Raw genomic sequence first — 14,996 nt, forward strand, 5'->3', positions numbered from 1 at the left:
GATCAGGAGATACAGTCTGCAGATTGTACACATTAATACCTTGAGCCAGCAATGGCAATATACCTCATGAAGGCTTGATAAAATACCCACAATCTGTATATCTATTACTTCCATAAAAACTGTTAGAAGAACACTATTAAGGTTGCAAAATCAAGCACTCAAAAATTAGGAAATGCTTTTATTTAGGTTGACCTTGCAGTCCCAGTTTCCTTGTCCCAATCTCCCCCACCCCAACTACCACTCCCATTTTACATCTCCCAGCCCCTACCCCTCCTTATCCTTCAGTCCCAGTTTCTGTCCCCCCTTGACTCCTTGTCCCAGTTTACCTACCCTACTAGGTTATGGTGTATGGGTGTTACACCATGGCTGGCTCTTCCCCATTGCTGAATTTTTTTCGGTCTGAAATATCATCTCAGGAAAACAAAAGCGACAGGTCTGGCTAGCCTCAAAGCTCTTAGTACCTTTTAGGACATAGTTGGCAAATACTGTACTGGGGGTATTACAAATCAAATGGGAATCAATTCATTTAAAAATCAAGACCTAAAGTTGAACGGCCTCTTCATTTCATTTGACATTTTGGGTATTGGTACTTTTAAAAAAACAAGTCACATTCTGTAGCAGACATTAAGTCACAATAAACAAGAAAAAAAAGTTAAGGAATGCCATAATTATTCTAAAAACCTGACTGCAAACTATAAATCTCTTTCAAGTTCAGGTACACAGAGCCTTGTGTAGACCCTCTGCAGCTAAGCAAAGCCGCTAGCCTTTGATGTACTTATAATTATTAGGGGCTTAAGATTATGTCTTTAGGCAAAGCTGCCTAGCAGTAGGAAGGTATAGATCAAAACTGACATCAGGACACAATGAAGTGAAGATAGGTGAAGAGGAGGCAAAAATAGTTTGGCCTAACTCAAGTAAAACAAGTACCTGATGTGATGCTGCTCAAAGACAATGCAAGAAGTAAAGCAATTAGTGACCAGAACCTCTACAATATTAAGAGTTGAAGATTTATTTTCACTAATGTTTAGAAGAAATGAAAACGTTAAGTTACAAAAACTAAACAATAAAATCAAGCAGAACATTCAGACAGTCAATTCACAAAACGATGTAAACTATGTAACAACAACAACAACAACAACGAGGGTCTAACACGTCAAAGGAAGGATTCAGAACTAAAGGTGCAGTAGGGCTGCAACCTGCAAGGAACTGAGTGCTCTCAGTTCCCACTGAAACTAATGGGAATTGAGCGCCCTCAGCACCTTGCACGACCAAGCCCTAACCCAGCTGTCACTCATCCTGTTGTTCCTGACCTGGGGTACCTCAGGTCAGCGTGTGGTCTGGATCCAAAGTCCATTGACGTAAATGGGAATTTTTCTTCGGACTTCAGTGGGTTTTGGATCAGATCCTATGTGCGGCAATACGTAAGCATAACTAAATGACTTAAAGAGATGAGGGGGAGCTTAATAATGCACTCATTATGCCTGGCACAGTATTCTGAAAGGTCACATGGTGGAGCTCATTTCTCACTATAGGTTAACTACCAATTGTGTGTGAAAGGAGCATTTTGGATTCAAATGGGTATTTCTTTGCCTTCTGGGGGAAAGAGTCATATTATTGGAATACTCTCAGCAAATGATTTGGCTCCTGAGGATTTGATTGACTTAAACTGAGAATCTAAATAAATGAACAGGAGCTCCGGTATTTAAATTGGAGGCCCTAACTTTTTAGAACACTTGAACATAAAGTTATGCACATCATATCCCTTATCATTTGAAGGCTGGCACTGGAATATTCTGATCTGGAACAATTAGATATTGCTTTATTTTTACTGTACAACACAACTTTATTTTGGATAGCACCTTTTATACATACTATATCCCAAAACATTTTACAGCATGAAATAATAAATAACAGCAGAGGAAGAGAGAAATAAGGAGAAACAGTAAGTTTTCATCTAAAATTGTAAATGTGATGGAAAGACAATGAGGCAGGTAGATATGAGAAAGCTGTTTCAGATGGGAGGTGGCTCTCTCACCAGCAGTGGAGAGGGTGTGTGAGGGGACAGAAGAAAGGCTAGTGCTAGAAGAATGCGGGAACTGAAGAGAAATGAACTCTATCAGATAATAAAAATAAGAGAAACAAGAAGAGAAGATAAAGTATGAAGAACTCTAACACAAAGTGAAATGATGACGGTAAACTAGAGCAAAGCCAATCCCAGTGATTATTAGAGCAATCCCTAAGGGTATGAATGAGCAGCTCAAGAACACATTAGGAGTGCAAGACACCACGATCAGTGGCCTCCAAAAGACAGTGCTCTTAGACATTGTGAGAATTTCAAGGAAAGTCAAAGAGAACGAGTGCATCTGAGCACTTAAAATGCAGGAATTCTCCGACGGGTTTAACGGAACTCTTGACTACTCAAACCTACAGAGTCGGTTTGGGATCAGGATACATTGGTGACTTACAGGGATAAATTTTGGACAGTAGCTTCCCCTTTTTATGCTTAAAGATCTTGTATGTTGTGAAGGCCATTTGTTTAAAAGAAATCCCCATAATATAATAGAAACTAATAATAGTAATAATACAATAACAATACCACCACCTTGTTTTTATACAGCTCTTTTCATCAGTAGATCTCAAAGCACTTTACAAAGATAGGCTAACACAAGTTCCTGGATAATTACAAAAGCAAGGAGGGCAATTTTAAATTTGATTTTGAAATGCAAGTGGAACCAGTGGAATTCTCTGAGAATGAGGTGATCTGCCTGAGTTCTCTGTAGCTACTCCTCCTAGCTTTCTCCTACTATATAGTCTATGAGAAGAAATATTGCAGTATATCTGTATCATTGTAGCTAGGTATTTTATATATATATATATTTTTTTTTTTAAGGGAAAAAACTCAATTTTTTTTCATGTCAACTAATGGACCACTAAGTAAGTCAGTCCCAGAGGGCTTTTTAGAACAGCGGAATTAACACATCTCCAGTTGTTTGATTAAGGTACCACTGTTAAAAATGTTGCCCAAACATTAGAGCTACTAATATTTTAAAATTAATTTCTAAGTAAAGGTATAGGGCTTCACAGTTTGCCTTTGAACTGTGCAGCATTTATCTGTCTTTCTTGTCACAACATGAATCCCTTTTGGGTGAAAGCTATTGATTTGAAGGTTAAAATAAATTCATCTTGCTGGGCTCTAATGTAATTTGTTGGAAGCTGGCCTTGGGAAACTTTCTGACATTTACTACATATGCTCTTCATTGGGTATTCATAGTGCAATAATGTTTGAATGGCTGAGTTCTTTACCTCCATGATCATTATTAAACATGGCATTTCTTAACACATTGTGCCTTGTGAGTTCTTTGTAGCTGAGGTTTACATTAGCAATCTATAGGCTACTGAATTGAGCAGATGTGCTCTTCTACAGTGGATAAAACAATATCTAGTTATTTGTGCTCTGGTAGGGTATGTACAAGAGCGAATACAAATCTTCTACTAGTAAGCCTAGATTTCTCTTTACTAGATATTTTAAAAAACGTCTATATTGTTCACAGCAATACAGCTAACTGAGGAGTACAGAACAAGTTTCAGGACAAGGTTATAGTGAAATCACTGAGCCTTTGCCAAGAAGCTTGTGTTAAAGATCTGCTGTGGAAGTAATTCAACAGAATTTAACTTTGGTCCAAAACTAGATTAAAGACAGCCATAAAATCCATGGCCACCTGTCTCCAGTTCAAATTGGAGTTGGAGAAAAGGGAAGGACTTTGCATTTCTACTCTGGGAAAGTGTACAGTGCCATTATTTTGATCTCATAATACCACACGATGTATTCTCATAGGATTTCAAACATCAAATCTGTTGAGAATGCTTTCTCTTAAAAAGCTTTTATCGAATTAATCTAACAATGTCTGTTTAGGCCCAGATCAAGGGCAAGGAATAGCAGAGAGCCCAGCTGACTCCACTTTCCCCCTGCAAAACCCTGAGTGAAACTAGCTGTGTTTTACCTCCTGAAACACAAAGGAATTTCAATGGTTCTAAGTGTTTTCATTAGACTCATCCAGGCCTTCTTATTGGCCGTAGGATCCTTGGACAGTTGTTTCTTGGATATATGCATGGCAAACTCTGACCATATAAGGAGCTCAAATGAAGTACAAATCCAGAAATTACATTGAGGAAAAATTGCCTCCTTTGCAACATTAAGTCTGGCTTTTGCCATGTTACACTGAGCTATGCTCAAGATGAGTAAACAATTAGCTCATTATTCAAGGCTGCAGTACCAATGCTATACATTAAAGTTGAGCATCGGCCTGCTAAACCCAGGGTTGTGAGCTCAATCCTTGAGGGGGCCATTTAGGGATCTGGAGCAAATATCTGTCTGGGGATTAGTCCTGCTCTGAGCAGGGGGTTGGACTAGATGACCTCCTGAGGTCCCTTCCAACCCTGATATTCTATGACTTCAGCAGTTTATAACTTTCTCAAAAAGTTATAACTTTCTCTAAATTGAAGCATGTTTGGTGCCAACACAGCTCCTGGGAAGATTTTGGCGACTTGAGGTTGTCTGAAGAAGGGATGTGGTACTCTCAAGAGTTCTGCAATCAGGGGAGAGCGTTTGGTCATACATTGTTTGAGTTACTGGGGAGTGGAATATGAGAGGGTGAGTTGGGGCCAGGGAGTACATATTACAGAATGTGGAGGGGAGGGATTGGTACATAAATGGTTTGGGGGACAAATATTTAGGGAGGGAACTCATCCTCTGGCCTTCATGAGACATCCCTTGATTTTACCATCACCTTACAGAACCCCTTCCATACCTTAGCGTAGAACTTGGGCCCAGCTGCCTCTATGATACACCACTTGCACATCTCACTATTTGTTTGCTTTGACTGCTGCTTTCTCATTGAAATTTGCAGTGCAAGTGAAGGGCTTGATCTAGGAAGCCTCAAATGCTCTTGAGACAGAATAGCAGAAGAGAGGAAAGCAGGCAGATGGCATGGAGAGAAACAGGGAGTGGGAAACAGGATGGAAGAAAGGTCTGGGGTCACAAGGTGGTGAAGAGGAAAAGTAAGAGGTGGGAAGGGAGAACAGATAAGGGAGCTGGATAAAACCCTGGCTTCAATAAAAGGGGCCTGGACACTCAGACTGTCTCTCAAAAATAACAAGGAGTCTGGTGGCACCTTAAAGACTAACAGATTTATTTGGGCATAAGCTTTCGTGGGTAAAAATCCCACTTCTTCAGATGCATCTCAAGTGAGGTTTTTTACCCAAGAAAGCTTATACCCAAATAAATCTGTTAGTCTTTAAGGTGCCACTGGACTCCTTGTTGTTTTTGTGGATACAGACTAACACAGCTACCCCCTGACGCTTGACATCTCTCAAAAATGGGAATCACAATACACTGGGGCAGCTGGTAACTTAATTTTTCTATGCATGCACCCTTAAATGGACATGTAGTATTTTGTATTACTGCATACATGGTCTGTAATGAAAGACTCTGTTGTAATACATACACTCCAAGAGGCAGAGTTAAGATTGTTGTTTGAACCATAACTCTGACACGTCTGACTTTTGCATGATTCACTTCTCAGAGTTAGTGTTGCATTGACACTGTAATTTACATATAGGGTGGTCATTGATTTTGCTTTTGTTTTGAGTGGTTAAACAATGCCCAGGCCTAATAAAACCTTCTTTGCTAATGATTCTTCCTTCGGTCACAAATTTAAAATTAAAGCGGCATAATGCAAAAGTTCAGTATATGTTTAGAAGCAAAAGAAAACAAAACTGTTAACTCCGTTTTCAAGTACTTAGATCCCTATCCAATTCCTGAACTCATGGCAAGATTCCCATTGATGTCAGTAGAAACTGAATCAAACCCACTGTTAATATACTGAGGCTTCGCTACAATTTATCAGGGGGGCATTGCATTTACTAAAAAATTTAAACCACCCTGATATTAATTATTCAGAAAATGACAGCATCTTAAAGACCCTGGTTAAAGATGATGGATTGACTTTATCATTTACAATGAAGGAGTTTACTTTAAAATAATAATAATTAGCAGTTACAGAGAGAGGGCTTTCCATTCAAGATTCTTAATACACTTTAAAAGCATTAATTTAACCTCATAAAATCTCTAAGTAAGTATTTCTATTTTACAGATAATGAAACAGACTCAGCAAGATTAAGGGATAAACTTGTAGCATTAAGTGTGTACGGCTGCATATATACACGTGTGCCTGACTCACTCATACATGCAAATATGCAATGAGCCCATGCAAGTCAGGTTTTTACAAGCTCACATAGCCCATTAGGCATTGAACTAGCCACATGCACACAAAAATACTTGACTTGCGCGTGTACATTAGCATTTGCAGTCACAATCAGATATGTACAAATGTAAACTCACAGTTATAATCTTCTATTTTTGACACTCTGGCCCCCAAAAAACTTGCCTAGCCTAAGTTCACACAAATTTTCTAACTCCAAAGCCTATGTCTTATCCACAAGATCATCCTACTCTCTTATCATGTGACAATAGGAAAGGATCACAGAAAGAGATGATTTGCTCTGACACTCAGCAAAGAACAGCATTGGAATAAGGAAAATGGTATTATACATATTACAGATAAAGCTGCAGTGATGGGCAACCTGCGGCCCGCAGGGCACATGCAGCCCTCAGGATAATCTGCTGGTGGGCCGTGAGACAGTTTGTTTACATTGACCGTCCACAGGCATGGCTGCCCGCAGCTCTCAGTGGCTGCAGTTCGCCATTCCTGGCTAATGGGAGCTGCGGGAAACGGCGCCAGCATGTCCCGGCAGCCCGCACCGCTTCCCGCAGTTCCCATCGGCCGGGAATGGCAAACCGCGGCCACTGGGAGCTGCGGGCGGCCATGCCTGCGGATGGTCAATGTAAACAAACTGTCTCATGACCTGCCAGCGGATTACTCTGGTGGGCCGCAGGTTGCCCACCACTGGCTGCTATGCTCTTTCTTTCTCTCTTACATAGGGCTCTTGCCTAGAATCTTCTCCGGACTTCCCCGCCCTCTGAATTCTGCTACAAATTTAAAGAAACAGAACAGTCTCCATATCTTTACACTTCTCTTTAAAGAGATTAAGTGAAAACACAAGACATGATCAAGCCTTCTACTTTGCGGGGGGAAGAGAGGTGCAAGTTGTTTTGCCTAGCCTGCTGAGCTACTGGTGGCCCAACTATGGGCACAGTCCTGCAATCTTTGCTCACATAGATATTTCTTACTCAAATGCCAAGTCCCATTGACTGCAACAGACCTACTTTAGAGCCAGATGGTGAAGCCCCCCTTGCTCAGACTGGAGAGCATTTATCTCACCTGAGTACTTCCAGAGGCCTCACAAAGTGAATCCCATTGTCTTCACCGGGACTACTTGAGTGAGTAAATGCTCAGCCAGGTGAGTAAGGTTTCCACAATCTGGTCCTTAATAAATAAAGTTTACTTGTGTGAATAAGGATTTCAGGATCAGGACCTTTTGCACCTGATCTCATTACAATGTGCATGGAATTCATTAACCCTTTTTCTTATTTTCTATAAAATTGTGGTGATTTACTCTCTTTTGCTTTGCAGCCCACACATTGACACAATTCTCACTTCTATACCCAAAGGCAAAGCAATGCTGTTTTCATAAGCTTACCTTCTTCCCCACAAATAAAGACCACTACCTCCTTTTCCAAGAAAACAATTCAAATTAACCAATAACCCCCTACAAGTATAACATCGTGGTGATGCAGAACAAGTATTGATTAAAACAAAAAGGGCTTTTTAAAAAAAGCATTAATTCTTACCAACTCCAGTAGTTATTGATTCTGCATCAATGTCGTTAGCTTTTTTCTTTGCCACTTCAGCTAGTGCCAATTCACCCTTATCTACTGCAAGGTAATGGATGTCCTTTGGAAATAAAGCAAAATAAAAGATTAATCTAAAATGAATCAGACAAGTAACAAAGGAGAATTTGAAAGAAAGAGGCTCTTTTCTTGCTTAGATTGCAAACACAAATGGAACAGATGAACCTACTGTTATATTTTAATTTTCTTTGTACTATTCTTTCCCTATGCAAATTTATTAACTCTACTCATGTTGTTGAAAGAAAAGTCTCTGGTTAATACATAAAACACTGACCCTCCATGAACTGATGAAAGTCAGGCTGATGACTTTGCATGTATAACTGAAACTTTAGCTGGATGCATTAGGAGTCTGGTGCAGCTGTCCCGACATGAACCGAAGAGGGATTGGCTGGCAGGTGGTTTGCCTGTCTTGTTTGTGAGGCCATGTTGTTTACATCTAACCAAAAGCGCAGGATGACTCCTGATCTAATGCTAATGTTTGTGATGCAGCATTTCCATATGAGAGTTTTGGGCTAAAGCTATGCTGGAATAGGTTTCAGTGTAATGATTGTCCTATTGCACTGTAAATTCCTTGTGTGAGGTGATTCTCACTGCAATGATACTGGAGGTACAGTACAGAGACTAACAGTGCTCAGTGACTTGAACATTCAAATAGATGATGAGATTTCTGAGTCAACTCAGGATTTCATGGCCACTATGACAACCATGGGTTTAATCGCAGATGACTGTAGGCTAAGCTCATATAGTTGGCCACACTGGATCAGAGTGCTGTATATTATTCAGATGTCAGGTCCATCGTTGCCTCCTGTAATTTGAGGTTAGTGTCCACCTATCCTTAAGGGAAGAGGGATCTGTTTTGATGGTCTAACCTTTGAGGGTAATGCCTCTCTGACATGGATGTGCACCAACAGCCAGGCACAGTTTTGCTTACTGTAGTAAATGAAGAGTACTTCCTTTTAACTGAGGTTCTACGCGGAGAAGTCTGCCTAGTCACACTCATGGGATGTGCTAGCTGGTGCAGCTCTGATGGTGGAACCTTAGCTAGCCATGCCCACTGGAGGGCTCACATGCCCCCTCCTGTCCCTACCCTCACTGTTTCAGAATGTTTGAGGGGTGAGGCTATAAAAGGGGAAGTGGCGCTCACACTGCCTCAGCTCCTTCCACTGCCTCCTCAGGTCTGTGTTGTAATTAGGACTCCAAGGAAGAGGGGAAGAGGGGTGGGAAGTGTAAACATGCAGAGTCCATCTTGAAAAACCTCTGTTACAAGTAAGTAACCACAGAGTGGCTTCTGCACATTCCCACTCATGGGCTAGACTGGCTAGCAGTACTCCTTCAAAGGAAGATGAAATGAGGAGTTCTAGTGAAAATGCAACTGTAGGACTGCACTGCCAAATTGAGCATCCGACCTAGAGGCTAGATCCAAGGCATGCTGCTCTGTGAAAAGTATGGATGAACCTCCAAGTAGCAGTTTTCCAGATCTCTATAATTGGCGTAAGTCTGAGATATGCAGACGATGCCACCTTAGCCTAGTAAAGTGTGAGACTTAATTCCCTGGGGAAGAGGTATTGAAGCCAAAAAAGTATGTCTCCTGAATGAAGCGTCTAATCCATCTAGACAACAATTGTCAAGAAATAGGTTACCCTTTTTTATTTTCTGCACAGGAAAATAGGAGAATATCTAAAGTTCTTTGTCCTATCTAAAGAGTAAGCCAAAGCTCTGTTTACTTCTAAATCATTCTAGTAGTGTGTGTAGCATGGCTTCAGCTCTATGGGCAAGAGGTTTGGGGCAAAAAAGATGAAAGATTGAAAGATGAAATAAAGAACATTCTCCCAGAGGTTCATAAGGTTGTTTCATTAATTGTGTGAGAACCAAGTTAAGATCCCATAGTGGAGGGAGACCCTTCATGGGGGATCGCTAAGTAAATCCCTTTACTGACTCATGTTTGAATACTGACTTATTGTTAACCAGAGTGTGAAAACCAATATGTCTGATAAACAGCGTTTAATCAAGGATAAAGACAGAACAGGAATTTTGAGATTAAGCATGATTTGGACTGGGTCTGATGAAGGAGGTATGCTATTTTCAACTGCCCACATAGAGAACACATTTTAACACACTCCATTTTCTAGTTGATTCTTTCCTAGAATTAATTAAAATAGTTTGTACATCAGCTGAACATGAAAGCTTGAAGTTAGTTAGAAACCTATCGTCCACGCTGTCAGCTGGAGAGAGTTTGGGTCTGGGTGACAGACTCAACTGCTCTGGTGGGTCAATAAATCTGGATAGACCGGAAGGGTCTTGAAGTTCCCTGTCAACAGGTGGAGCAGGATTGGGAACCCTTGTTGCCTGGCACAAGCCAGGGTGATTAGAATAATACTGGTCTTGTCCGGCTTTATCTTGTGTATGACCTTCAGCACGGGGGGGGGGGGAGTACCCAAGAGCCCTTGATTCCATAGTAGGAGAAATGCATCTGAGATCAAATGATTGTCTATCCCCACCCTCAGATCAAATATCTGACACCTCATATTTATTTGGTTGCTAATAGGTTTATGGCTGAGTGTTCCCACTGTACAGAGATTCCCTGTGCTTCTGATGTCTTCAGGGACCACTCTTGTGTATCCACGTTGACCCTACTGGGTTGATCTACTAGGTCATTGTTCTTTCCTGCATATATAGTTCTATCAGAAATACACTATGAGTAATGCACCATTCGCATAATAGCACTTCCCTGCAGAGCCAGGGAGAGTGGGCTCCTCCCTGCTTGTTTATATAATAAACTGCTGTGGGACTGTCTGTGACCACTTGAACAATCTTGTGTTGAACAGGAAGTAGAAAAGCCTTTAACACCCAATGAATTCTAGAAGGTTTTTGTGGAATCTTGTCTTGGGAGTCAGTGACTTCTTGCATTGAAGGTGTGGCAATAAGCTCCCATCCTACATTGGATGAATCCACAGTGACAGTCACTGATGGTGCTGGAGGGCTGTACTGTACACCCTGGAGCACATTTTATGGTTGAGTTCACCACTGTAACGATAGCAGCACCTTTGTCAGAATGATTAGTTTCTGATACATGCTATTTATGCTCTGTCTGTAGTTGGCGAACAGCCAGTGTTGAAGGATTCTCATCTTTAGATGAGCATATGGAATGACATAGGTTATTAATTAATCAGAGGTAGAATATTACTTGCTGAGATGATTGAGTTTGTAGACTGTGTGTAGCAACTTGGATGGTTTCAAATCTTTCTCGAGGAAGAAGAGCTCTGTTTAGCTGATGATAGGTATTGATTTAGTCCATTCCAGATCAGATTTTTTTGATTTATCAGGAACCTCGGATTTTTGAAAAGGATACAATATGAGAAAATGGCTTTGCAAAGATGATTTTCTGATTATGTTTTTTTATTAGGCAATTATCCAAGTAAAGATAAGCATGTATCCCTTTCCTTCACAAGTAAGCGATTACCACTGACAGGCAGTTTGAATATCCTGAGGGTGGCAGACAGGCCAAACAGAAGGACTTTGTATTGGTAATGGTTGTTTCCTACTGTAAAGCTGAGGTATTTGTCATGGAATTTCTTAATGAAGATATTTGGTTTCCTTAGATCCATGATTGGTCAGAGACCACCTTTTTTGGGAACCAAGAAGTATCTTGAATAGAACCCTTTCCTTCTGAATTCCATTTGGACCTCCTCCACCACTTCTATTTTGAGAAGAGCCAGAACCTCTGATCTCAACAGACTCTTGTGAGAGGGGTCCCTGAACAAGGAGGGGAGTGGGGGATTGGAAAGAATCTCAAGCTATATTGGATACCCACTGTGGATTATTCTAATTTAAACTGTCAAATGTGGGACCTGGGGCTTGGTCCTAAAGACATTACAGAAGGTTGTTTGCCTCCTGGTCTTGATTTAAAATTACTTCTTTGTTGAGAAGAGTGCTGTGGATCTCCTTGGATACTTCAGATAATAGTGTCTCCTCTACATCAGGTGTAAAAGAAGAGGAGGAAGGGTACTGTTGCCTTTGACATCTGGAGAGGGACATCCCTGGTTTTCTTTCTGGTTGCTAAGAAATGCCCAGAGACCCAGCAGTATATCTAGTCTCTTTCATTCTTTCTAGTTCTCTTTGGTCCTGATACTGAAAAGACCCTCGCCTTCAAAACAGAGATCCTCAACTTTTGCTTTGGTTTCTGGTGGCAGTCCTGACAATTAAAGACAAGCTGTCACAAGGTGCTCCCTTTGCTACCCAGTGTGCCACGCTGCCTGGCCCGCTTGCATGGTCTCTTATTCACAACATACTCACAGTCTGTTCCTTTCTGCCATGTGTCCCTTTAATCTCAGATTCCAGGCACTGCAGAACCTAGCAGGAGGATCCTTCCACCCAACTATCTCTGCCACATCCAGCTCACTCTCTGAGTTCCCCTCTTTACTTCCCATTCCTGCCAATTGTATATCTTCCCCTGGCTGAGCTAATTAACTCATTGGCCTGATCATTGCCCACAAGTGTCAACAATCCCCACATTACAGGCTAATTGATCCCAATTAAGCCTGTGAGTCTCCGTTACACAATTACCTAAGTGAGCACTGTCACACAGGCAAACCTTCTCATTGAAGTAGCAGGCACAGCACCTCTGACCACAGAATCTGAGGAGTCAAAGATCACCTTGAAGACATATTTTTCCATTTGCTGAGTTTCCATTATGATCACATTTGCCAAACTTCCTCCGCTTGTCAGGAAGGAATTTGGAGGATATTAATAATTTTTCCCAAAGGTGATATTGGAAGTGAGCCATGACAGCTTGATAGTTTGCTACCCTTAAACCTAAAGTGGAGGAAGAGAAAACTTTTCCCCATCTTTCTCTGAGGGACTAGAATGGATCAATCCCCTTTCTGACCTTTAGATGGCTGCCTCTACTACCAGGAAGTATGGGGCAGGATGGGTATGAAAACCCTCTTGGGGAATTTATCTGCTTGTTGCCTGGAAAGTGGCTGGATTAGATGAGATGAGCTTAGTTGGGTGTAAAAGCCCATCCAATAAAAGCAGAAAAAATCTGATGGAGGAATGAGAACCAAAGATGTCAAAACACTGGGTGTGAGGTTTCTTCTACGGCAGATGTTGGTAACTTCAGTGTGGATGCCATCCTTTCTGTTAATTCCTGACACGTAATTGCACCCGCAGACGGAGACTATGCAGAAGACACTCAGATGTTCTGATCGGGAGATGTCTGGTTGTCAGCGTCAGGATCCGTATCCTACATCCCTTGTGTCATGTTCTTCTTCTGATATTGCATCAGCAATCACAGTAGGAGACTGTGTTCCTTTTCTGGGTTTCACAGATCAGTCTGGTAGCTTTAGATACTTAGGAATTAAACCCTGAGGTCCCACAGGGGGTTGCATTTGATCAGAATAAAATATGTGATATGGATCCAGGTCTGAAGGAGTTGGCCAAAGGGGCCATGTTGGCTATGGATGCATATGCCAGTTGGACCAATACTCACCCACTGGATCTGGTTCATAATCCTAGCCACAAAGTAGAAATGGTTGGGATTTTGAATGTCTCTTGTTCAGGGGTGTGCACAAGGAGGGCAATCAGGGGCATGCCCCCCAATAATTGGCTGGGGCACAGAACTCCTCCAGCCCTGGGGTCACGGCAGTGCGAGTGAGCTCCTCGGGCCACAGAGGGAGCTGACTGCTTCTCCGGCCCCATGGCCATGGGGGAGAGCGAACTTCTCCGGCCCTGGGACCGCGGGGGAGAGTGAGCTCCTTGAGCCCCGGGCCATGGTGGGGGCACAGAACACCATCAAATTTTTATTTCTGGGCACATCCCTGCTTTTGTTTAAATTGTGGATGACTTGAGGAAAGAGGAAGAACCTCTAATTCCATTTGCAGGAGTGTTTCCAATCTTGGATCCAGTGCAGAAGGTAGAGGTGAAAGCAATGGTCCTGCAAGGATAGTATTAGTGACAGCAGCTTGGTCAGAGAACCAAAAGGTGCCTTGGAAGGGGGGATCTGCCATACAGGAACCTTCAAAAGGATGCCAAAGTTAACTTAAAAGTGGTAAAAACCACCCATCTGAAAGTGTAAACGCTAACCGTGTGCAATCTTAACCATCTAAAACCTAAGCAAAAAGTTTCATAATGCACTTTTATTTAAACACAATTTGGACTGAAGGTCCAGAGAGGTTCCAAGTCCATCGCTGATGGTGGCTGGAAGGAACTGAGTGGCCGGAGGGCCGAGTCCCCTTTCATAGCCTTGCCCATAGAATATTCAGGAACAGTGAGGGGTGGCCCAGGAGGGGAGCTGTGAGCACTCCAATGGGCACTACTAGTTAAGGTCCTATCATCAGAACTGCACTCACTGCCACAACTCATGAGCGGGAATATACAGAAGCTACTCAGAGAACACTTATTTCACATGTGGCAAAAACAAAACACCTTCTCATTATCTTTTATCATAAAGATAAAAATCCAAAGAGATATTTTATTCTGCATTCTAACTGCATGCAGGAATGTAAAGGGAATGGAATCCTTCCTTGAGACAGTGTCTCCAAGTAAAAAAGCCACAGCTATCTCCCAGACTCAGAGAGCTTCTGGTGAGAATATCCGTCTACATCTGGATTTTCTGACACCTTAATTTAGTGGACAAAAACCCTAATGGCACAAGCTGAAGGGTAACAGTTCCGGAAGACAGGTTTCAGAGTGGTAGCCGTGTTAGTTTGTATCAGCAAAAAGAACTAGGAGTACTTGAGTCACCTTAGAGACTAACACATTTATTTGAGCATAAGCTTTCGTAGGCTAAAGCCCACTTCATCAGATGCATGCATGCTGTAGCCCACGAAAGCTTATGCTCAAATAAATGTGTTAGTCTCTAAGGTGCCACAAGTACTCCTAGTTCCGGAAGAGGAGCAGAAGATAGAGAGATGAAAAGAAATATGAGAGTGACAGAAAGGAAAAAGAGGGGGAAAGGCAACAGCCATACTCCAAAAACATTCCCCCCCTAATTTTGTAAAAAAATAAATAAGATTTAAGGAACAAAATGTCACCTAACAGTATTTTTTCATTAAAATCTCTCTCTTTCTCAGTATGTTACCGTCAGTTTCACAGATCTTCTCCCTTTGTCTCCATAGTGTTATCCCTT

At 41.8% G+C, this 14,996-nt stretch overlaps 1 protein-coding gene across 1 annotated transcript in view; it reads right to left on the minus strand.

Annotated features, from left to right (window-relative positions):
* WDPCP (WD repeat containing planar cell polarity effector) overlaps nt 1-14,996 on the minus strand; it is a 236,389-nt gene that overhangs the window by 42,918 nt on the left and 178,475 nt on the right. Inside the window, exon 14 of the mRNA XM_029911895.1 lies at nt 7,811-7,913. Coding sequence (XP_029767755.1) covers nt 7,811-7,913 — 103 coding nt within the window. The remainder of the gene's footprint in view (nt 1-7,810; nt 7,914-14,996) is intronic.

The sequence above is a fragment of the Terrapene carolina genome, unplaced genomic scaffold (genome assembly GCF_002925995.2).
Source record: "Terrapene carolina triunguis isolate 2854851 unplaced genomic scaffold, T_m_triunguis-2.0 Scaffold132, whole genome shotgun sequence".
Lineage (NCBI taxonomy): Eukaryota > Metazoa > Chordata > Testudines > Emydidae > Terrapene > Terrapene triunguis.